The 26,009-nt window shown below is 40.3% G+C and overlaps 2 protein-coding genes and 1 long non-coding RNA gene across 5 annotated transcripts in view; 1 reads left to right on the top strand and 2 right to left on the bottom strand.

Annotated features, from left to right (window-relative positions):
• The window catches only part of LOC137182847 (zinc finger protein 469), a 198,436-nt gene extending 192,911 nt beyond the window's left edge, over positions 1-5,525 (bottom strand). For both annotated transcript variants that reach the window (XM_067589378.1, XM_067589379.1), the window contains exon 1: positions 5,385-5,525. The gene's annotated coding sequence lies outside the window, so the exon portion shown is untranslated. The remainder of the gene's footprint in view (positions 1-5,384) is intronic.
• Positions 5,464-25,716, top strand: LOC137182849 (uncharacterized). The gene is made up of 4 exons (XR_010928384.1): positions 5,464-5,550; positions 6,868-6,993; positions 24,345-24,426; positions 25,297-25,716. It is a non-coding gene; the product is annotated as an uncharacterized lncRNA (long non-coding RNA).
• The window catches only part of banp (BTG3 associated nuclear protein), a 40,708-nt gene continuing 24,156 nt past the window's right edge, over positions 9,458-26,009 (bottom strand). For both annotated transcript variants that reach the window (XM_067589381.1, XM_067589382.1), the window contains exons 12-13: positions 16,739-16,879; positions 9,458-10,956 (exon numbers count right to left, since the gene is read on the bottom strand). In XM_067589381.1, coding sequence (XP_067445482.1) covers positions 10,840-10,956; positions 16,739-16,879 — 258 coding nt within the window. In that variant the 3' untranslated portion in view covers positions 9,458-10,839. The remainder of the gene's footprint in view (positions 10,957-16,738; positions 16,880-26,009) is intronic.

The raw sequence follows: 26,009 nt of genomic DNA, 5'->3' as shown, positions 1-26,009 counted from the left end.
GTTGGGCACGGCCTATAAGTCAAAGAATCCCACTCTTTTGACAGACTGGGAGTTTACAGTAATGTCATATGAATAAATCTCCATTTTGCCACATACCAACAACTGATACTTAAGCTACTGTATATCTGGGAGATGAAAGTTTTTACATTTATGTTTGAACATCTTGTGTCAATACTGAATTCTTTCCCAGAGGAACTCATTTGGGTGTGGAGAAGTCATGTTTTTGTTTTTTTTCAAATAAATAGAACATACATAGTAATTAGCAATGAGTCACCACAGCTAGACTGAAGTCTCATGAACAGAAAACCCAAGGAAAACTACTGGCAACATTGACTGTGAAATGATCTCTGTAAATTATGAAGCAAAAGACCTGAGCAGTTTGTGCAATTTATCAAATATTAAAAAACAGGATTTCACACTAATTATCCCTATAATAGTGGTTTAGGAAGAGACTTTCTGTTCCTCAATCTACCACATCCAGAGGAGCAGGGAGAGCCATTTATTCTGAACATTTGCCAAAAGTGTGTCTTTGTATGTTATGATTTTCCTAAATGTGCCATATTATTCCAAATATAACATAACCCTGATTATAAGATAAACCCCACTTTTGCCACATCAGCTTTTTACAGAGTTGAAGTACTATCGTCACTTCTTGGCTAGCCGCTAGCTAACGTCTGTAACTAAATGCAATCTCTCATTCGACAGAAAACGTGTTTCTGGAGTTACTTACCATATTTAAGATGAATGAGTACAACATTTACAATTTTTGATTTTAACCATGTTAAACAATAAATGATTTAATCACATTTGAAATGTTTCCAGTGTGTCAATGTGCATATTATATGTCAGCAGTCATCAGTCCCAGCATACGGTTACAACTGCTGAGCACAACTCTACTAATGACCTGTATGTACCATTTGCTGCAGGTTACAACACACCTACTATAATCTCATAGCTAAAAAGAGTGAGTTATGCTGTAGATTCAAATTGAGAAAATAGGTCAGTTTACTAATATCACGAACATTGTTTGTTTGGCCCAATTTTACTGCTCTTGCATCATTAAGAATGTCATCTGGATTTTAAATGATGTTGCTTCTGGGCTCTCTATGATAGCTATGATAGCATTTCTATGATAGCTCATTTCTTCAAAATGAGAAAAATGAAATGAATCATACTCACATCACTCTCCAGTTGGAAGCAGACTATTTTAAAAGCACAGACAGATTTTCTGACTGTTAGCATTTTTCAGAATGTCTGTTGGGCTCACCATTTTCTAATGAGCCATTCTGTAGCCATGAAAAAAAAAGACTTTGTCCAGTCAGTTTCTTCTGTAAAGGCATTGGATTACTATTTCCGTTCTTTAAGAATTTATGAGCGAGCAGATAATTCCTGTATGTCAAACTTTGACACTTTGACTGCTGAACAACTCTAGCAGACACACTGTAGACAGACAGATATAAACTTGCTAGCCTAGCAACATTCAGCTAGGCTACACATCCCTCTTAAAGAAACCGGCTCACTCTGCTGCACTCAAAGAGAACCGGTGCTGTTGTGAGAGTTACATATCTACTCCTTGACTATAACACAACACCAATGCAATATATGACAAATATAAACCCTCTTTTTGTGAGATTATTCAAATCTATCATTTTTATCTGTCCCTTCCATCTCTCCTCTCACTTTTCACTCTACACTATCACCTGTGATAAGCATCAAGCGCCCTAAGAGCTGCCCCAAAGGTATGTGTAAAGAAGCAAAACACTGGCAATACAACACCAATAAATCAACTGATCATGTCTATGATAACCCAGAAAAACAATTACTTTCAATTAATGTAAAAATTACTTCCCAGATGTAATTTTAAATGTTAAAAGTTAACAAGCAATAACTACCTACAATAACTTAATAGAGAATGCTAAAGGTCTATTGGCTGTTAAGAAAGTATGTTCATGTTAAACATCTGTCAACTGTTAAGTAAACAGCTGCCATCACTCAAGTATACTTTTTGGGTTTTTTTTAAAGGTTTCTGGGCCTTAGAGTTCTCTTTAACCCAGGTGACATTGGAAATCATTTTATGTCATCCTCCTCCTCTTCCATATCTCATTGTGTAATTCTTTGACCCCATTCAAATCTGTTTTATTTCATCTTTCCATCCAAAGATCTCTGCTTGAGTCATACATGCTGAAGCAGTCCAATTCTGTTGATCTCTCTACATCTTGGTCATCTCTGAATGTGAAACCCCATTATCTCCTTATGTTGCTGTCATTTATCCAGTCTGTCTAGCCAGATTTATGTTTGAAGACTGAACTCAGCTTTTCTGTCTCTCGTCCTCTGGTGACTTTGGTGGCAGGATGACTTGTGCAGACTGGGGTTGGATGAGCCAGCGAATAGCTTGGCCTGACATTCGATGCTTATAGGGTACAACCACAGGATCAGACAAGGAGACTCTGCTGCATGCAAATACACAAAAAGGAGCTAAGTAACTCACTTTATGAAGTCTCATAAACACTCACTCAATAAGACAAATGTATCTTCACCTGCCTGCACACAAACAAAAAGTAAATTAACATGTGCCAGAACACGCACACACACACCCACACATTGACACTCTTGATAGGTTAATGTGTGAATATAACCAGAGGTGGTGTGATGCTATGTCAAGACACTGCTGTTCAACAGCTCCAGAAATCTCCAAGTCCCTGTTTTCCTGAGCTGACCTCCTGCTATGGTTAGACTGGAGAAAAACATGCTTTGAGATATCAACCATTTACGGCTCCAGACAAAGCCTTGTACTGCATGCCACATCTGGCATAACCATATTTATAACCATAACAAAGATAAGAGGGGATAAATCAAACACAGCCTCTCTCAGAGCACTTACACTTCTACTAAATGAAAAGCAAATTGGCGTTTCCTTTCATCACGTGAGAGCTCTCTGGCGTTAACAAACAAGCAGTCGTTCTCCCATGGAATCAGAGTCTGCCGCAGTCCAAACTGGATGGCCCTTCTCAGTCCCTAATGTCTCTGAAAACAAAGAACCATTCTGGTATGTTAAAACTCACAAGTGTGAACAAACATACACTGCAAGATGCAGTCATTCCTGTCTCTGACCTATATTATAGGAACAATACATGTCTCTCAAAGTGAAGTTATCCTTATCCTGATGCATATTTACGCAGATGTTATGAATCAGGTTTTTTCAGTAAGTGGCCATCTGCCGTTGTTCCAAGGAACATTCAGTGATAAGGAAAGAGAAATACCAGAGGCAAAAGATGCACTGCCAATTACTGTACACCAGGTATTGACCAAACCAGTGTACTCCCTGCTAATGTTGCCTAGAATTCATTATCAACCAGCAAACATATAATGAGTCTTGCCAGGAATCTTATGAATATGGACAGAGGCAGACTTCATGCCAATGTTGATCTCAGGAACTTTCCTGCAGCTTACAGTAGGCTCTCAATAACTTGTTATGAAATTTGCTCAGGCATTCAATGTTAATAAAATGTGTCACGCAGTCACTTACTCAAACAGACCACAGAGGTCATTAAATAAATGCCTCTGGTTCAGAAACTTATTATCTGCAAGTAAGATTTTATGTTAAATGGCACTGTGACTCATAAAACAAGCATGGCCTCCTAGTCATCTGAGACAAGAATTCACAACACACACACACCAAATGCTGATAACAACCGCTTCAAATTAACCATATCATGTGTAGTTTGTAAGTTATAAAAATAAAAGGAAAGTCCCTGTACCTCATAAGCTGGGCAAAGGTAGTGATTCCCAAAGGTGAGGTTACAGACTAAAACAGGGCACTATCATGATTGAAAGTTTAAATTTTCTGCCTTTAAGTCATGCCCATTAAAGGCAAACTTAGGTATTTTTCAACCCTATTTTCCCATCATTTTGTGTCTGAGTGACTCATGGGGACAACAATTTTTTTAAAAATTGGACCAGTATTGAGCAATAGTGCTTCAGCCAGCAGCCATGAAACATGCTGTGATGTAATTCGAAAGGGCAATTGCACCTGTCAAAGAATGTCCACTTAAAGTGCTTGTTTTTGCCACTGACAGGCTCAGATTGTTATCATAAGGGTCTGACAACATTATCTAAAGGACCGTACAGATAATTAAAACATCCTCTTTACCTTTAGTTTAATCAAGTCCATTTGTTATTGTGTAAGTACATTTTGTTGGTTTTAAGCCTGTTTTTCATTAGCAAAAATTAGCATTAGCATTTGCATTATCACAGTTAACCTGTAAATGCACCGTGCTAACCAAGCTAGCAGCTAGCGCTATGGTCAGCTCCACCCTCTCGTCCAAATGTGGTCATCTCTAGCTCCAAAAATCCAAGATGCCGACGGTCAAAATGCAAACTCGAGGTTTCAAAACAGGAGTCTTTCTATTATGAATTTTTGATCAATGGAAGTTTTCTATTTGTAAAATTTTCCTCAAGCTGAAAAAAGCAATTTAAACATCCTTGACGTCATCACAAGTAAAGTCTGTGGGCCGAGCGGGAACTCGTGGGTGGGGCCAGCGGGGGAAACACTACTTAGCAAATTCAGTGGGCCACAAAACGCGGGAACAAACCCGGAAGCTAGAAACTTTTTTTGGCGTATGCGCCAGCCAAGCAATTCTTATAGAACTGAATGGGCGCCATTTTTTGTCTGGTATCATGCTCTTATAATACATTCATGGATAGACCTACTTGAAATATTCAGCCATGACAGAGACAGCAACTTACAACTTCGCAAGGTTTCTGAATGAGACTTCTCCTTGAGCGAGACTTGGTTAGACATACACAAAGCACTTTTAGTGGACGTAAATTGATGGACGCTACTGCCCCAAAGGATTACATCGCAGGGGTTTCGCAACTGCCAGCTAAAATGCTCTCGCTCAATACTGGACCAATTTTAAAAAAATGCTGTCCCCATTAGCCACTTCACTGAAACATGGGAAAATAGGGTCCAAGTTGAAAAATACCTGGATTTCCCTTTATGATACAAAGTGCAATCAAAGTTTTTTTTAAAAAACTTCCACTTCTTCTTTCACATATTCTTACATGATTATGATCCTCAGCATAATGCACCTGCTTCACATTAAGACGTTTTGTAAGCTGTCTGCCTCACATTGTGAACCACAGTAATGTGAATAGCCCACCACAACATTGGGACTGGTTTGCATTAGTCAGGCTTTTACATTAATATATACAATCCCCCTACAATTATACATTTTAAAGAGGCAGATATGAAAGCACCTCGTGTGCCTGTCGATAATTGTTGCCCCCCTCACGTCATCACGTCTGAAGTTCACCTTCAGGACATCGACGTAATGCGCATTCCAGTTAACAAAACAGACGGCCGTAGTGCATTTTCCACTTACCTTCGACGCTAAAATAAGAGATGTTCAAAATTCAAAACTCGAAGGTCCGAGCTGGAAACTTAAACAGTTTGTTTTTTAACAAAGTCGTTGACCAGGAAGCATTTTGTAGCCGATGTCTGGATGAGTTTGTACCCCTCCTCTCTCTCACATCTGGTCCCCAAACTGCGTGAGTACCTCCCATTCACGCAGCTCCAGCTGCACTCTGCGCACCCACTTCTTCTCTTCTTCACTTCTTCTGAGTCACGGGATTCCCTGCTGGTTCTGAATGAATTATCATTTGTATCTTTAAAGCCTCAGTTAAACGCTATAAATGGCTGAAACTAATCCTCATTAGAGACCGCCTGTTTCCAGGTGTCATAATTACTGACGTTCAGGGCGAGCACATCTCGTTCACACAGGGTTAACAGGGTTAAAAGACGTCAAGGTTAATAAAAAATTGCACGAGAAGCAATCAAGACATAAAATATCATGCTGCATTTTCTAATATGTATTAGTAACAGCAACAGATAGACTATAGGATACAGATGGTATTAATGCAGGAGTTCCTGCTAGAAAAATTATGTTGCAATTGCATAATTCAGAGGAATCATTCAGCACTTCATCCTGCACATGTGCCCATTCATCATAAATAATTTATATTAGATGGATGTATCCCAAAGAATATATATGAAGATATTGCATTAACGCATTAAACTAAGTGGGTTTAGTGTTAAGTAACACAACGATCATAATCATTAAATCAGAGAAAAACACACTTAAAATGCATTTCAGAAAGAAAGGTATGGAAAGAAGTAGCTACACAAATAATTAGTTTTGGCTCAGTTGTTTCAGAATATGTTAGTGGATATAAATATTTGGGTTTCTTTCTTCAGGAATTTATGACTTATGAGGTTGGAATTGGGTCCTTTGTTGACTCTGCTGGGAGAGCTTTGGGATCAGTTATTAACACAGTGAAAGTATATAATGATCTTGGCTATTCTACATATACCCAACTTTATGATACATGTGTCTCCCTCATACTGAACTATGCAGCGGGGTTGTCGGACTTAAAGGAATCTACAACTGTAAACACCATACAGAATAGAGCTATAAGATGTTTTCTGGGGGCTCATAAATTTGCTCTTATTCCAGCAATTCAGAGAGACATGAGCCACAGGGTCTGCACAATGAAAATGCAAAATGATCCGTCTGTAGAAGCATCTAATTAAAATGACAGAGGTTAGAATAAATAAGAAAGTATTTATGTGGAGCAATTCACAGTTCTCCACGGGCAAAGGAGCTTTACTCAATTTCTGAGGAGGTGGATATGCTGTATATCTACAGGAATATTCTGTGTTGTAATGTTAACCCCATCAAAAATAAGCTTTCACTGAAATTTGAAGAAAAATGATTTGAATGTTCTTTCAAAGCCAAAATTAAGGACATATGTGCATATCATAAAAAATTTTGGTCCTTAATTATATGTTACATCTCATTTATCTAGACGCCAAAGATCTTTGGTTGCTCAGTTGAGAGCTGGTATTCTTCTTCTGGCCATTGAGGTTGGTTGATTCAAAAATATTCCAGAGGAAAACAGACTGGGTGAGCTGTGATTCTGGCGAAGCGGAAAGTGAGTCCCATTTTCTTTTATACTGTACAAGTTATGATGACTAAAGGGAGTTACTGTACCATGAAATCACTCGAACAAACCCTGAAATATTCTGGTGTTCAGATGAGCAAAAACTGGAATGGCTGTTTAATTGTGATGTGTTTAAGTTTGCTAACTTTATCTCAAAAGCCTGGAAAAGAAGGCAAAATAGATTGTTTATTTAGTATTTATTTGGATTTTTCAGTAACACATAGTTAACTTCTATCAGTGATTTAGGAGTTCTGCCCTCGTCAGTGATGGTCTGAAGATCTGAAGGTGAAAGATGCTTTAGTTGTTTCTTTATTTTCTTTTTCTGATTGACTATATGCTGTAGTCTGATCCTGGCTTGTTTGAATTTATTTTGTCTTGTTGGTTATTTTACTTTGCTGAAGTATACTGTCATTTTGAAATACTTAATACACTACTCCACTATATTTAGATTTGTGCACTTCTACCACTTGTAATAACAACCTAAGAACTAACACATTTAGTTTTGTGAACTTTTTATTCATGTGTTTCTGTTTTGGGTTTTCTGTTACTCTGCACTGCATCAACCTTTTAGTCAAATGAACAAAATCAGTCTCAGGTTGCCTAATTTCAAAAAAGTTTAAAGAAATAAAATATAAACTGGTAAAATATAAACTCAACTGTGAAGTAGTCTTGGGATAATAAAAGTAGGAAGGAAATTTCTATTTATTATATATTATATTGAAACATCAAAAGATACCTGTAGTTTTCAGATCAGTGGATTCATCTTCCATCCTGGTTCCTTCTTTATTACCCTCCTTCAGTATATTATTTGTACAGTTGATATTTATATCTACTGCTGTAAAAAAACAGTAAATATATGCACATATATGTATCTAAAACAAAAACCCATTACTAGTGCTGTGGGAAGGAGAACTTAACAAAGAGAGTAATACATAAAATCAAAGCAAAACAAAAAAAAAAGAACAGATAATTAAGAATGATCTTTTTACTGTAGCAGCTTGGCATCTTTTGAGCGACCAAAAGGGCAGATAAATTACTGACTATAGCAACAGTTTGTGGACCTTTAGCATCCATCCGTGCCATTTTACGATGCATTTAACAACAGCCATGGTGCTAAAGCTTCCCCTGACTCTGGTTCAAGACTTGCTGCCATCCAATTTAAGAATACAGCCACACATACAGTACCAGTCAAAAGTTTGGACGCACCCTCCCATTCACTTGAATGAGAAAGTGCATCCAAACTTTTGACCGATACTGTACATCCCGATGAATACTCTTTGTTTTCATGCAACAAGAAATACAAAGGACTGACGCATGCCTTGCTAGTGACCTTTTGAGATATTCAGCAAGTGAGATATATCTAAAAAGCGTATGTGCTGTAAACTGTGACACTGCTGCTCTGGTGTAATCTGACTGTAGGCGTGAAACAGATAAATTCAGGCTGTGGGGAGCTGTGTGTCCCAAAGATTAACAATTGCAGATTTATGATCCTGGAAACACATTGTGTTTGGACAGTTTTGGTCCAACAAATCCTGAGATAACTCGTCCAGCCTTGTAAAAATCTTGATCAGGGGGAAAGTCCACAGGCGAGTGAACAGAGGTTGGTACTTGCATGTTGCAGCAGATGCCAGCTCAGCTGCCGTCACTGCAGAATAACACAGAGCTGCTGAAAGAAGGAAGGGAAAGATACACCGTTTGGTCTCTGTCCATCACTCCACTCCTCCTCCTCTAACATGCATTCTGCTTCCAAACAATCTCATCTCTCCATCTATCATTCATTTCTGTTTTCAGCAGGTTATCTTAGAGACAGCCTGAGAGGGCCTGTCGCTACGGTAACCACTCCAGCTCCTGGATGGAGCCCAGGGTTGTAAAAGTGAAGAGCAAAAAGCTGTTATGATGTTATGTTCCCGTCCAAGTTCAAGATTTAATGGTAGGGTCGCTGGAGGAGGAGTGGTGTGGGGGAGGGGAGTGTCTCAAGTCAACATTTGAACTAAAGCTGCGTCAGGATTTGTTTGAAAGGGAAAGACCCACCCGTCTATCCCATGAAACTTTAGAGCAGCTTAATGTATATGTTTTAAGTGGGGTGTAAATGGACTTTAACACAGCTTCCAAAACGAGAAAGAGGAAAACACAAGTTGAGCAGCAGAAGAGGAATACGTAGGAGAGGCAGTGAGGGGGAATGGACAAGATGAAGAGGCAGTGTAACGAGGTCAGAGACAGCAACAGACTGAAAGGAAACAAGAGGAAGCAGCCAAGACCGTGGATGTTGTTTTATCAAGTTCACTTTGTCGCCTGGTTATTTCCCCTACTCCAAAATACACTATTACATCATGCTGAGCATGGGAAACTTCCCCAAACCAACACACAGCCACAAGAGTGTCTCACTTATCTCTTTTCTTGCTGACTGCAAAGATATTTATGATTAGCGGAGAATCACTCCAACACAACACAACAACACATTCTCTCTGTCTTTACTGAAAGAAAAACATAACTATGCAGTGGGCACAAAGTGGATTTGAATAAATTACAGTTCAGGAACTGTTAGGATGAGGCTGATGTATTAATTACAGTCTTTTGACAAAAACCTTGTTGAGACTAAGTAAAAGCTTACTTTTTCTTTTTGTCAAGACTGCTGACAATACAGTAGCCTAATCCTATGGTTATTGAAGTTGACATGATACATATTTGCTTCAAACATAGTAAATAAATGAGCTCAACTTTAAACAAGACCTCAAAACCAAACTATCATTTCTCTTTCTCCTCAATTGTCTACTTCCAGTGGATAAAAGCTTGAAAAACTTTGAAGCTATTTTGATGACCAGTGTTGATGGAAATAAACAAAAAATACAGAAACAAACCAAAATAAAAACACTTTTATGGCAACCACAAACATGTTTTATTCACATGAATGTATCTTTCACAGAGACAAAACAGGGGAAATAAACAACAACGGTTTCCCTGGTATTCTACAAGTAACTTGTATTGTCTACCACTGGCACCATCTCTTCTATTACGTGGTCTTCTACCTCCAAAATTGAAGCTCCCCAAAAATTTCGTCATGTCACAATTAGATAAATCAAACAAACAAACAAAGCTGTGCGGCTAAAGCAATATGAAAACAAGCTGAAGAATGTGAAGAAAGGCAGGGCTCACAGCCGGGAGACACGGTACGGATTGAATCATGGAGAGTGACAGGAAACCAAATTAAACACAACCAAGAGTAGCTGTCCTCAGCTAAATCTACTTTCCACTGCAGTCCACCATGACCAGAATGATGACGAGAAAAGGAGCACAGCACTGGTTGTTTGAGGTGGGATTCAGGGGTTTTACAAACCCTCACGGGGGTTTTGAGGTCAACCAAGTGGCTTAACTCCAAATAACTCTGCTATTTTCCAAAGTTGATGTAAACAAGTGTGTATGCTGATGAAGTGGCAGGGTGATGGTCTGCGTAAGCGGCATCCTCCCTGGATAGACAATAATCCCACTGTGTATTCTGTGGTGGACCAGGTCATTCTGGTGATGAAAACACCAGAAAGACCACAGTTGAATTTGAAGTATCATGGTCTTTTCAAGTTCTCTGTGAACATTTCCACATTGTGACATCTGTTTGACAATGAATTGAGCAGTTTGCAGAGGAAAAAAAAAACAACAAAAAACAAAGAAAAATTCCTCTTCCCTCTGTTTCATCAGTGACCTTCAGTATTTGTTTAAAAAAAGGCTTTCCGACTTGAGCGTTTGTCAGACTGGATGCATTTGTTGACCTCTGATGTTTCACTGTGTCTCGTCTGGCCGTGCTGGAGGGCAGAGTTCTGGGCTGCGCTGAACCAGACGTTGCTCTCAGGTAGCCACAGAGGTGACAATCTGGACCACCTCGCCGTTCTCTCCCTGGATTGCTCCCTGGATGGCCTCTTTCACCTCCATGTCTGCCTGCAGGGCTGGAGCCAGCTCAGCAGCCTGGGACACATGAAAGAGGAGAGGCAAAGGGTGACGAATGGGGAAACACATGAAACATACACAAATTATGTAGCATCCTGCTTGAGCTAATCAGTCTAATTCTGAAAATGCTGGAACGGAGGGGGGAAGTATTTCCTGTGTATGAATGAACACAGACCAAACCCCTGCCCCTGTGTCATTGTGGGAGACAACCACAGTGAATGGAACAAAGAAAGGAGCAGAGGAATGACGAAAGATTATAGAAGAGATATATCAGAGAGAAGAAAGAGGGAGGCAGCTGGTGAAAGGAATGAGAAAAGAAGCAGAGTGACAGGCGGAGAGAGACTTGACAAGAGATGAGCTATTTGTATTTTAATGCTCTCTGTCTCTATGGTTGATGTCTGACAGAGCGAGGTATTGTGTGGGTAAAAACCCCTTAAAAAGATGAGAGGTTCATGACTCAGTCCTTGATGATGACCATGAAGAGTGACTCACTCCTTCCTCGAATGCACGCCAAAGGTTCCCTCAAACACACCTGCAGTATTTAATCCTCCCTCCAGCCCAGCATGCTGTCACTAGACAACAGTATTGACTGGAGCACAGCTGCACAACAGCAGCACAACACAATGCAAAAACACATGAGGCTGACACAATGTAACCACTGACGGTACAGAGGCCAAGTAAAACTCATATGTATCCATGTTTTTCATTGAGTATTTGAAACTCTGGCCATGTTGGACTGTCATAGCAGTGGCCTTGTACTCCATTTGGGGAAATGAATGGATAATGGATCCATTGCTTTGAGTTGTATGTTGCAGAGACAGCCCTGACATTACTTTAAGGAATGTTGTTGGTGTTTTGGTAGAGGCTAAACATTTCACGACACACGTCACCAACTTGAAGAAATGGCCCTTGCTATGCACAGATAGCATTGCGCGTTGCCCACTACAGTACTTCATCTTGTTGGTGTAATGGAAACTATTATATAAAGAGAGAGGAAAAATGCAGAGATAAATAAATACAAAAGCCTAAGTAATTTTTCAAGAAGTTGTATAAATGCTACCATATGCCTGGAAACAGATGAGAGCAATTCTCTCGATTCAACGCTTTTCAGAAACGGGGGGAAAAAGAACAGCACTAACCTTCCTCTGAACTTTGAACTGAGAGGCAGCAATGTTTACACTCGAGGACATCAAAACCCAACTGTGATAATAACACTCTGTACCAGGCAGGCCAAGCCACATATCTGTGCTCCCATATTGGCCACTGGGCTCAATGAATATTTGCAATATTTACAGTAGAAGTGGCCTGTTGCACGAAAGCAGTTTGCAAGCATTGCTTACACGCACATTGAAAACCGCGCCACTGCCCCGTTTCACAAATGCTGATATCTTGCAAATTGCAGATATATTTGTGAGTCCTCTCACATGTTCATGCATGGGTCACAAGTATGGTGTCTCTTTTGATTAGTTAAAGTGTCAAAATTAACTTGAGAGAAAATTATCTCATTTTACAAATGGCAGCTTGCCGTTGCTAATTTGGTGAAATGGGCCCCAGTTTCAGTTTTTATTTACAGTTATTGGGACTGAAGTCTAATGAAAATCTGCTTTCTACATGGATAATATAATAAGCCCCTTTTATACAGAGATCCCGCAATATTGCCGTAAAGAAGACCTGTCATTATGCTGGTTTAGCTTTTTTACACTGAACCAAACAATGCCAGCATAATGCCGCCCCCATGTGTGATTTCTAGGGCTGTAGTCAACCAAGGAAAATCTTGGTTGACTGAAATCGCACATAATCTTCAACTAATGAACTAATTTCCACCACTTGGGGAAACAACAGACTTGAATTTTTAGCATTTATTAACTGACACACTGTAGTCTGTACTGTATATTTACTGCCAAACTGACATCTTACTGCTAACCTTTTCCTCTGCTCCGCTCACATCCACCTTCACGTTCCTGCCGCTCGCTCTTTCCCACTGTCTACGCAAACATACTAAGCACTGCCCTATTCCTACCAATAGTTTCCTAGGCAATGACACAGAGGTTGACTCACATTTCAGAACAGTGCTGCACAGTCTCCCAAACGCTATTAATATCCGAATGAATGGATATTCGGCGTTCATTTTGGCCTGGCGGGGGTTCTCGTTGTTATAATTACAGGAGAAACACTGATTCAGTAAATGTTCAGTGCGTTCAGTAAACGCTCAGTAAACGTTGAGTACAGCTAGACCCAGCAGTCTCCATTAGGTTGGGCAAGTTCAAAGTCATGAAAACAATGGGGGTGTTTTGAATACACCTTCGTTTTCACAAGTAATTTGTTAGTCTGTCCCTCCCGCCTCAGGAAATGATGGATTAATCCTGGAAAGCTATTGATGTAGCACTTCTCTCCTTATGAAAGTAACACAGAGATTATTCGATGAGAATTTAGTCGGACGAGAACATATCGACCAACTAATTGACCAGTCAATCAGGAGACTACAGCCCTAGTGATTTCAGATAGCATGCTGGCGTTCTGGAATCAGCATCTAGTGTGTGTTGTCCCGCCATGCCAGCTTTCCCTTTTACACAGACGTCAGTCAAGCAACGTGACTACCTCTGCTGCCGGCTTTATGGAGGAACAACAATGCCCTCCCATTCAGTGTTGGTACCTTTTATAGAAAGGTATGAAAAAAGAACAGTGAGGCAGAAAAACAGTGCAACGTTCCCGCCTTGAACAGGTTGTGTAAAAGGGGCTATAGTTTGATCAAAAGACGCAATATTGTGTCTTTTGTGTAACAAGTGGTTTCATTCTGCCCGTCATCATGTCCTTACTGAACCCAAGCTCCACTGAAAAGCAAGCTCATGATTGATCCGATGTTAACTTTGTTTCATTTCTGTCAAGATCTGTGTACAATCAAACATTAGGAAAAATGGGCTCTTTTAAGACCTAAAAATCCATTCAAACGAATCAGTTGAGTAAATAAACAGTTTGATTGCTTGCTGTGCCAAGCAACATGGAGCACAGATCTTGGAATACAGTACATGGAGTGGCAATCATTGTGCATGCTCATAAATACACAAATAAATAGTGGTTCAGGGTCTATCAGTTTGTGTATGATCCACACTCCAAAGAATTAATCAATATAGGATGCCTTAACTGTCTCCATGCTCTTAGGGGCAAGGAACCAATTGCCTAGACAACAGACAACAAACGGACAACAAGATAAGGTCTTTAAGTCCTAACTAGGAAATCCTAAAACCTGATGTGTGGCTGATCAGCACATTTGCTCTCTGCATGTCTTGCAGGGAGGCAGATATGATCAGTCACACTACAAAGTCTGCAAGGAGATCCCTATCAGGACAGGACTCGTATTCCACACAACCATAAATCATTTGAAGTCCTCTCTGTTTATACTATAATAACACAACAAAGACTTTACTCACATCAGGACTAGAGGGTACACATTTTAGCACGTGACTTGAGGGAAAGAAGCAGTAAGGAGAAAATGTGATATTCAATATGTTTGGGGAAAACAAAAGCATAGGGAACAATGGAAAGTGCTGTTCTTTTATATTCCTAGCAGAGTTACACTGACCACTTCAAAAACCACTGTGCTGTGTTCCTGTGCACAGTCCTGATTCCACATGTGGTTGTTGCTCAACAAGCTCAATCATCAAGGGATTTTAGGCATATCTACTAATTACTACTTTTCCCCTTGTAACACTCTATCCTTGCATTTTACTATCTTAAATTACTGTTTGTCCAAACACCTGTCACAATGACTGAGAGCGAAATGCATTTTATTCAAGCTAAATTATGACAACAGGGAAAAATGAGACACATTGTACCTGTAAGTAGTTTAGTCTAAATTGCAGAAATTGCACTCAAATTTCCATTTTAACATCACAGTAATTATGAATGAAATATTACAGGATACAGTCAGCCTCATTATGAAGTCAATCAAACCATTACACTATAAAAGAGGGCAGGTGTCAGCCCCAACAAGCAGAAACATTGGCTGCTCGTCAGCACCTAATTTCTCAAAAGAAATAAGAAAAGAACAACTTTCCAGTATAAGAACAAAGACATGAAAGATCTAACTATAAAGCAAGGAATCTCTGTCTGTCTTTCAGCCTGTCTGTGTGTATGTTTGTCCTTTGCATACCTTGAGAACCATTCATCAGAACTACTCCAAACTTGGCAGGTGTATTGCTGTGTACTCAAGGAAGTGCAGTGTCAAGTGTGAAGTTGTTTGGATGAACAGTTCTCAAGAAATATAAAAAAATATCGCATACACAACACTGATTGGCTTCCTCTTCTGCCCGTGGAGTTAACGAGCGGAAATACGGACGACACCACTCTGCCATTGCAACCCACACTGTGGTCAGAGGCGGGATTACATCCATAGTGATAATGGAAAAAAGGCAGTTTCCCGATATTCTGCATGTGAGGCGTTTAGGCAACATGAGTAAATTACAGCTTCTACTGATAGCCTGCATGTGAGGCATTTAGGGAGCATCAGTAAATTGTAGTGTCTACCACTAGTCTGCATGAGAGTTGTTTAAGGGACGGGCACTGTTCTCTCTAGATATTGAGAAATCGGCCTGTTCCGAACAGGCACGTTTCGAATGGGCACTGCATTACTTCTTAAAATTGGTAAATACTGTATTTACCAGAAAAGATGCGAACAATTTGGGGTTGTTCTTTTTACAGATACAGATCTGGTTTGGCCTCTCCTTTAAATGATGATGTGTGTTTGTTTTCACTTTATCAGCAATTCTATGTCATTATATATGATTTATGAAACTGGATGAATGAACTGTAAAATTTAATTTTTTACCAGAGCCACTACTCTAATTTACCAGAACCACTGCTCCAATTGGATGGCTGTATAGCGCTGAGAATTGGCGGATAGGCAATATGAGGTCACTTGCTGTCTAAGTGTTTCCAACACTTGGATGAGTATGATATTCTCCTGGTTGAGTCATCAGTACAAACAATTAGCAATTGAAAAAATATGGTTCCAGCTGCAGGGAACGCTACGCTTAAAAAAATAAATTAAAAAAAGATCACTTACCATAGAATTCAGTAACCTTTTTGTCCGCAATGAAAACACATTTTGAACATGTTGCAAATGTGCTTTTGAGGCTCTGGCTGGCACTGTATCTGGGTACTGTATATTTACTTTCATTTGACAAACCAAACTAACAAAAAGTGAAGCAAAACAAAGCAGAAAAATTTAAAACCTACTAGTTCGAGGACTGAAAGTTAAGCTAAATGTCAACTTTAAGATGGAAATTCACATGCAGGAAGAGATACTTCCATCATCAACTGCCCTTCCAAGTTTTCCACTTGATCTGCTGATTTCACATATGTGGGTTTTTGTTGTTGTTGTTGTTGTTTTTGAAGTGAAATCTCAATTGCACATATAACGATGAGATTTTCCTGAGGAAGCTAAACCACTAACTGTACCTTTCAGATTATAGCTGTTACTTCAACACCTCACAGTGCTAAAATCCTGGGATTTGCAAGTTCTGGCTAAGCACAGTACAAATTAATGGCAGCACTAAGGGACTGATTAGTAATCTATATACTTCAGCATGAGGAGGGGAACTGTTGTTTATTACGGACTGTTTAAAAAACAAACACATGTGAGTTATGACTAATTTAGGTTAACACTGGGGTCTGTTTTACTTCAAACAAACGACAGTTGCACACTCCAGCACTTGGACTGATACCCAGTTACAAACAATCTGTGTCTGTGTACACGTGTACAACAGCCTGGAAGAGTTTGTGTTTAGGGTGTGTCTCATACCTGTACAGCAGCTGTGTGATCTGCAACAGGGGCTAGTTGGACATACTGTACTTGGATATCAGGGGGGAGAGGAGAGCCCTCTACTGCTGTAGCCCCCCCATCAGCTGACGCCACCGCTATCAGCTGAGCTCCACGCAGCACCTAGGACAGACAGGGAGGGAGAGGACAGAGAAGCATTGTCAACCATCACTCAAATTTTCAGTCCGTTTTCAACATTATCATCAGTTATCAATCTGCTTACATTTCCACATACTGCAAAAGTGTAATAGATCTGAATAAACTCCCCCTCATCGGCTTTATCCAGCTGAGTTTTAACAGCAACAATCTGGCCACCATTGTAATGATCTATAGTACACACCAGTGGAAATAAGAGCCAAATAAAAACAAACAGCAGAAAGCCTCATTTATGTCTTATCTGATGTGTTTATGTTCTTTTATTGATTACAGTCATCAATGTGTACAAGCATGGTGTCACACAAACACACCAAGTAAGTTTGTGGCATGGAAAGAGTCAAGCGGTGGTATCTGAATGACGTAAATAAACAATTCAGCCAGGCTGTTCTCACTCCGTCTCATCCCGCCCCCTGTTTATACATCGAGTTGGAGAGGAACTTTATAGTTGATTCAATTCAATTATATTTTTACAAGTTTTCCTAGGCTCCATAACATGATATGCTAGTTAGCTTTTGTTTTTTTCGGGGGGGTTCCTCCCATTAAAGTCAAATTTAGACAAAGAAATAAAAGTCAAAGGCGGAGAATGGAGAGTGAGACTTTGCAGGGGGATCCTAATCTCCTGCTGCGATGGAGGTCCGCCAGGCGACATCAGAGCTCTGTGGTTTCGATGCACTAATTACAGAATAGTGCAGCTGGAGTGTTGTTGGGTATTCCTATAGTTTGTTGAGACTATTTCTGTAGATAGACTGTAACCACAAACACACAGAGCATTGGCAGTGTGTGTGTATACACTTGTACAAGGTCACACACACGCGCACACGCATGCACACACACAGATGGTCTGGGATTAGCAGAGCACTGTTGTTAATTTAGATAGCAAAACTCCCATGTGACAACTGACATACAAATTAAGATACAATCATGCTGTCAACACAAACACACAAAAAGATGAATGGAGGGAAACATTCACTCAGCTTTGTGCTTGTGCATGCTCAACCTCGGAGAGAGGTCAGAGACCACACTAGTACCCTCCACTGTGGCCAAGGGCTTTCCAACTATAAGTTTCTCATGGGGGGGGGGGTGTTACTGGTTTGAAAGAAAAGGCATTCCTACATGAAATGACAGCATGGTCTAATTTATTTTCTTTCCCAGTTTCAACGCCTTGTACTGGCACACAGGCGTCTTCCAGTGTCTCCAGTCTGGCAGGTTTCATATGTATGTAGTCTTTGTGTGCTCCCTCTGTGATGTTATGTGAGGTCTCCATCTTAGTCTCCTTCCAGCTGCAATTGGTGCTGGGACTGGCTGGGACATGCTAAACAGACATTAAAATTTTAAGGGAGAATATGCAAGCCTGCAGAAAAACCCAAACCTCACAAACCTCAATTACAGATGATGTTTGTTGCCCCCTAACCCTTCCAATTCCAGAGTCCCACACTGCCTCCCAACCCCCAGTCCAACCTTTGCTTTGAAGTTCGGAGTTCTTGACGGACTCCAAAGGTTCAGTTAACCCCCCCGGTACCCACCAGCTCGCTTCGTCATCTGAGAGACTTTGCCAGTTTTACCACAAAATCTGTCGCCTCATCACCATAATGCACCAGGCCCAAGCAGCCCGATGGAAGCTATTAGTGTAAGATGTCTGCCTGACTCACCCGATCAGACAACCAGGAGGCTTCAAGCACACACATGAATCAAGGCTGGGTGAGTTAAACGCTTAATATAGACTGTTAGAGCTGGTTCAAATGAATCAGTGTTTAATGACCCATAAAACATTCCTAATCGATTGAAGAATTGGTCTGGAGAGTTGGTTTAAACAGCAATCAGAGAGTTAAAGGAGTAGTCTGAAATTTTTGGTGTGCTTTTTTTTCCTTTCTTGCTGAGTCAGATGAGAAGATTGATACCATTCCCATGTCTGTAGACTAATTATGAAGTTGGAGACATTAGCTTAGCTTAGCATAAAGACTGAAAGCAGGGAGATACAACCCAGTCTGTCCAGAGGTAAAACATATCTGCCTACCAGTAACTCTATAGAAAGCCAAAGTCAAGACGTCACCCTGAACTAGCCTCTTTTTCACTAGCTTCCGTGACTCAATGCAATCTCTCATTCTGTGTTTCTTTCATCTGTCTTTCTGAAAAAACAAATTGCGTTCCTGGGCTTTACTTTCCATATTCTAAGACAACTTGGCATCCACTACAACACTTGCTATCAGAAGTTGAACAACGATTACTTTTTGAGCACAGAAAAACTACAGACCCCATAAAAATCTACAAGCACAGCAGCCAGGTATTTACGTCATCATAACTTGGTTTCATCATTATCCATAAAACTCCCTAAGTTTCTTCTAAAGTCATTTTTTCAACTTTCAAACCCTTACGGTGTTTGCTCCTCTCTGTCCTGCTGTTATTACAGCCATGTCTAGCTGGCCACAACCCCTTGACTCACTCTTGGACGTGCCTCCTCTGATGAGCCCTCACATTTGGCCCATGAACATCTACAGCATATGGGAAGTGGTGTTCGTTAAAGGCCGCTAAAAATAGATACTGAACAAACAACAATATTAGATTGTTTTTCACAAAAGTTACTGCCCTTATCTAAACATATGAAGCAAGCCACATGTTGAGAAAGTCTCTGTTCCAAGGCTGGAAATTTAGTTATTAGCGTAGTTACAAATGTGATTGTGGTTTAGAATGAGGTTTTCTTACTTCTGGAACAGAACCCGGAAGTTACGATTTCATTACTGCTCTTTATAGCTCACTAATTAACACTTTAACTTTGGAAAGAGCCAGGCTAGCTGCTTCCAGTCTCTATGCTTGACTAAGCTAAGCTAAGCAAACGTTTCCTGGTTCCAACTCAATATTTACCCTACAGACATGAGAGTCGTATAGATCTTCTTATCAATTTCTTGGGGGAAATTTCCCAAATTGTCCAACTATTCCTTTAAAGTGCACATGCATAATTGAAGTAGGCATTGTCCCACAGAGACAAACAATCCATCAATGATGATCCATCAAGTGTTTCTTCATGGTAAACACCCATAGAAATGCATAGTTATCGCCACATCTCATCACACTGTTCTCTCATTAGGAATCATGTGTTGCTTCTGCCAAGTGCTCATCTGTCTGCAATAGTGCGATGCACGTGTGTGTAAAGTATATAAACTCAAATGTGATGATGTGTCTGTACTGTCTAACTGGTGTATGTAAATGTACAATTAACGGGTTCAAGTGATGCTATGCTTGACACTTGAGATCGTAAACACTTGTCTCACTCAATTAGATTCTCAACCTCCATTTGAGAACAGTTTGCATTCTCAGCTGTGTGGAGCAGCACACAGAGGCTCACAAAAGCATTTACAGAGTTGGAACGGTGTGTGAGATCCCTGCAGCGGTTACACAGGAACTGCTCTGGTCCACATCCTGTCCCACGGCTCACTTTGTCAGAACAACTCGTCTCTGCTGTTTGGGTGCAATACAGTCATGCTTGGCTTCAAAGTATGAGTCGGTCGAAAACAAACAAACGCTCAAGAAATGTACATTCACTTCAAAGAAGTTGCTCAGAAAGTGTAACCAGAGAATACATTTCAGACTTGTAGCATAATATTTATTTCCTTGTAGCATAAATTATTGATATGCTATCTATGATTACCTCGAGGTTGGAAGTTCACATACAGTAAAACACTATTGAGCACTATTAAGCAATTCTGTGAGTACTGATGATAATTACGTCTCATTTGGCTAAAAGGACATAATCATAACCATTAAGCTTGTTGGCAATGATGCAAAAACAAAAATAATTACAAAATTATATCAAGGAAAGGTTTTATGAGGTAGAAAAGTATTCTGCCTGCAGATTATGTTGAATCAGCAACAATCACGAAACATTATCCACAAGGTGAGAAATATTTGAGGTGGCTTTCTTGGAGCAGACAAATCCCCTCACACCGGGAGAAGTTTGCAGTCTTGATTACTTAACCGCATCAGTTTTCAACTAAGAGCTGAGATGACTTGCTTAAAATATAGCCTAATAAAATAGATTTGACATAGTGGGATCAATTTGTCATAAACAGGGGCCATCAGCAGATCTTAAGTGCATTAGTTACTGTTGACCTCAATGTTTCAGGGACTGGAACCCTTAAATAATGAGAGCTGGCTGGCTGGTTGGCCACCCCCATGCTGGAAGGCCAAAGAGCAGAGCAGACAAGCAGGATTAAAGGGATATGTTACCACAGCACGGCACTGCAGAGAAGAGCACTGAAAAATCAAGATCATCTTAAATTTTCTGCAGGCTTTGCTAGCTGCTATGGCCTTGAGAAAAAAGGGGAAGAAAAAAATAAATCTTTCGCTGATGCTGCAATGCTTTCACTAATGGATCCAGGACACTAAAGAAATACAGCGATGGGAGAGGAAAGACACAAAAATGAACAACAACACCAGCTTAATGCAAAAAAAACAGTCATGACTCCAAGAATGAAAGACAATAACTAACTGGATAAACAAGACTTTTTACCCAGAGTTCATCTCAACTTGTCTGAGGATTTTAAGACGCAGTTTGTCTCCTTTTACTTCATATGAAACTAGTTAAACGAATAATGAGGGCTTTAACAAAATATGAGTTGTTCAGAAATACAACAATGCCTCTGAATTCCAGTCTCTACTCAATCCCAGATAATAGTCTCAAAATCATGCAACAATCAGAAAATTTGCAGACTGGCATCGATTCCCAGGCTCACAGGAGGTCTCAGTTAAAGTCAGCTGTGCATCGGAAGAGGCTATGAGTCACCCGCTAAGTGTGCATGTGTGTGTTTGTGTCTAAGTAGTTTTTTTGTGGTTTTTTTTAGATTTTTCTTCAACTTCACTGCAATCAAAGTAGACTGAAATCCCCCAAAACACAAGATCCTCATTTTAGAGGAAATCTATTCTCACAAGACGTTTTTCTGTGCTCTAAAAACCGGACTGCAGATGTAAATTAGCTATATAGCTAACTCTGGCCCAACGGCTATGTTGTACATGGCCTCTGTTAAATGAACTAATAAACTAAAAAAAGAGTGCCACACAAATCTGGTTCCGATCATTCCCAAAGGAAAACCTCCTCTTCTCTCAGATCTGAAAAAACCCAAAAGGAAAACAGGGAAATGAAAAAAGAAACATTTGGACTTTGGAGTGGCTGGAACTTCCTCTCAGCTTCACAGCCGTCAACAACATCTGCAACTGCCAGCCCTGGACAGATGTCCAAGCAGTAACACTAGCTCCGGGTGGGTAGGTGGGGCAGGAGAGGAGGGGGTAGGGGGGGAAGCCGGGGGGGTTGGGGGGGAGGTGTACTAAAGCCTGGCTCTGACTGTGCTGTAAAGATGCCCAAAGACACAGCGGTATTCTGAGTGTTTGTTTAGTGTAGACTGGGAAAATGAGCACACTGGCCTAAGTATGTCTCACCGCAGCCATTAACTGTCTTAATTACATATGCCATTTATTTCACCTTCTAAGAAATATTCTGATTTCAGCTGGACCTCAGCTCACTATACGATTGAATGAACAACAGTGGACTTGTGATATACATATAAAAAAGTAGATTAAGAAGCCAAAGGATATACTTATTTACAGTTGTATGTTCAGACTTTGCACAAGTGATATTACTATGCATTACAGATATATCCATTTCCTGTCTACATCTTATTCTTTGAAATACATATTTGTCATAAATCTTCATGTCTTGCAAGACCCCTGAACTTGTAACCTGGCCTACTGATTCCCATCTCCCACCCACACCCTGGCACTGTTTCTACACCCGAGCTCAACACCTGCATCTAATCAAACCCTCCCTTGCATCCTTTGCTCCGCAACTCCCACCAGCAGACTGGGAGTCAGATTCAGACAGGGCTAAGAGAGGTTTTACGACAAAACCAGTTTGACTTGAATTCAGAACTGGCAAATCAAAAGGGGACAGATGACAAAAATAACAGTCGTAATTAGGAGTCAGGGCCCTAAAACGAAAAGGAAGAAAATTCCCCTGAAGGTCTCTCTGTTCCCTAGTGCAAATCCGAACTTGGCCTGCCTAATTGACAAAGGCATTTTTACAATGCCTGTAAATTTAATGATTTAAGATGATGACTTTTATCATGTTTCCAATTATCCTGTTTAATTCAATGGAGCCAGAGGAGATGATATACACAGGTTGTAAAACTCAACCAACAGAATATCACACTGCAAACAATACCCATCTTAACAAGTCGGTCTACTATTGAGTCAGTCATCTTCAAATGCACATCAATTTAAGCCAAGATATTTCTTAAACCAAATGTCATTTTACTGACACAGCTGGAGGGATACACTCTATTCTGTTTTCAGTTACTGGCATTTCTCTTCAAATATCCAAAAACAAATAAAACTGCATTGAAAACGAGATGAAACAAGTACAAATGACCTGAGACTGACCTTTTAAGCAGTACACATGAACCTCCAAACAACCTCACTTAGAAGACTCAATGTGTCCTGAACTCACCCAGCGCCTTTGACACACAGCAGCCAAGATTTCTACATTTCCACTTCAATTCTCAGATCTGCTGTGAAAGACATCTGCCCTCTTACATCACCACATAACACACTTGAGTCTTGAACTCAATGAGGCATCACATCTATCGATATAATCACACTTACTGTAGTATGTACACTTGCCAGCAGCCGCAAAAAAGGAAACAAAAACAATTCCGAGAACTCATACTGTCTTGTTTTGGTAAACAACCATTGCAACATTTTGTCTTGTCCTTTCCAATTATGTTTAATGTTTAATAGTCACATTGATGTCCAGAAGAATGGGCGGTCTGAATATATTATATTTTGTTGGTATTTTAAATTCTTTGCGTTGGTAAATTTTACAAAACCTCTTTTAGTTGCAGTGTTAGTTATGTAAGCTGTTTTGCTATGATTACCACAAAAGTACAAATTTTATGGTTCCCAAAGAATACTGCTTGTCATGCTGCTTTTTTCCCAAAAACACGTGGTGTGTGTGCAGACAAGGGCTGAACAATTTTGAAAAAAAAGTCTAATTGTGATTATTTTGACTTATATTGCAATTGCGATATGATTTGCAATATTAGAGGGAATGATAATTTTCACGTTATTTTTGTCATTTTCATTGAAAAACATATTTTTGCCACATTTCACCTTTAACAAATATTGAGCCTTCTGCAATTTGACAATTGCAGTAGCCAATATTGCCATTTCAATAAGATTTCGATTAATTGTTCAGCCTTAGTACAGACAAAAAAGATCAGACTGATGAGTAATCTAGCTCTGTTAAATAAGTTATGCTTTTTCTGATTATAACTCTAATGTGTGTTACCCTGATTAAAGACAGATGTATTATCCAACCTCATTATAATCAATCTTGAATCCCCTAAAACGCACTGGCTATTGCTGCAAGAACTGCTTTCCCTGTCAGGATCTTGCTGGAAACTGCTGTATGATGGAGCGCTGTGGGCCTGGGATTGGTGAGGCAGGGCTGCACCAGGCCTGTGCTGACGGTGAGTCATCCTGAAACGCATCTAAAACATCTGGTCCCTCTTACTTACACAGCCCGCGACCCTGGGCTCTGCCTAAAAAGACAAAAGAAAACACCACTGGGGGTACCCTCCTCTGCCTTACAAACACCCACATTCGGCACTTAGGATTCCCCCAATCTGTAGCTCTTTATCTCCAGGCCATGATGCCACAAGGACACAAAGCAGACCACTACTCCTTTGAAACAGTATCCACCACTAGGCCTCTAAATCCTTAACTGCTTACGTACATCCCACTTACACTAAACGCTGGTCATAAAACATGTTGTTTGTATCTTTTCATCTCATTTTTACCATCCCCTCGCGCTGTGAATCACAAGAATCTCAACATCCCCTTAAACACTAGAAACAACATTCTTGAGCAGAGAGAGAAAGAGTAACTCAGGCCATGGGCCAACGGTTTGATTCCAGGACAAATCACACCCTGATTCTGTGAGGTTAACCCTACAGATTGTTCAAGCATCTGCTTTGTGTGTAGCAATGACAAATCAAAAATTCCTAGAACGCCAGATCCGTACCGAAGCTAACAGGCAACAGGCATCGAAGGAGCTGATGTCTCTGGTAGTTGTCACAGAAATGCACACTTGCAAACACAACTGTAGAAACATCAACACTTCCAGTGCAACATGAGTTCAGAGGAGTTGAGTTCAAAATACACTTAATCATCCATTTCCTCATCATCTCTCCTTTATTACCTCACCTCATTCTCTCTTCTATAGACTTCCTTCATTTTTCCTTTTTTCTTTCATCATCTCCTCTATCAACCCTCTCCCTCTCAGCACCATCAATCTAACACAATATATATTGCCTCCATTTTTCCTGGTTCTGGACCAGTTCTGTGTTTACAGGTCCTGGCAGTACCGCTGGAGGAACCAGTGCAGAGCCGGACTCCCTCTCTTCTATCGGTGACCCAGTTCCCACACTGACCATGAACAATACTCCTTGGGAGGATCCAACAGATGCACCGCAACATGTGTTGACAGGAAGGGATGGCAGAGGTTCAACAAGAGGGAGACCGGGGGTGGGGGGGGGGGTTCTGTGTCCAGACTCTTGACAATCACGTCTAAAACCCCCAATGGGCAGCATTCAGGTCCATCATCGTTAAATAACACAGGCAGATGACAAGATCAGTAAATTTGGTGAAGCTTTTTAGCCGTCTCTTGAGATGTGCTGGTTTTTTCATACTGACACAGCAGGGGTTTTGGACCGTCTGAAAGGGAGAGTCCTAAATAAACTCTGTGAGCTTACACAACAGTATTGCTCTTCTGTTGGTTTTATTGAAAATATTGTTTTTATTTTCTGAATTCACAGATTTGCAGAAATGAGTGACAGCAAAGATGGATAAGAGAGGGAAGGGGCATCCGAGGCCACTGTGGGCACATTGTATTTGTTTGAGTCATTTGAGCTAGCAGAGGGCATCACCCCCTCCTGTGTTTTTATGTGGCACATGGAACTACAATGCATTTGTTTAACAGAGTGTGTTTTTTTTCCTCCCGATTCACAGCTCAACTGGTCTCAGTTTTCAATCATGAACAGCACAAAACATC

The sequence above is a fragment of the Thunnus thynnus genome, chromosome 5 (assembly GCF_963924715.1).
Source record: "Thunnus thynnus chromosome 5, fThuThy2.1, whole genome shotgun sequence".
Lineage (NCBI taxonomy): Eukaryota > Metazoa > Chordata > Actinopteri > Scombriformes > Scombridae > Thunnus > Thunnus thynnus.
The sequence above is the reverse complement of the archived record's forward strand: the minus strand, read 5'-3'. Positions and strand labels throughout refer to the sequence as shown.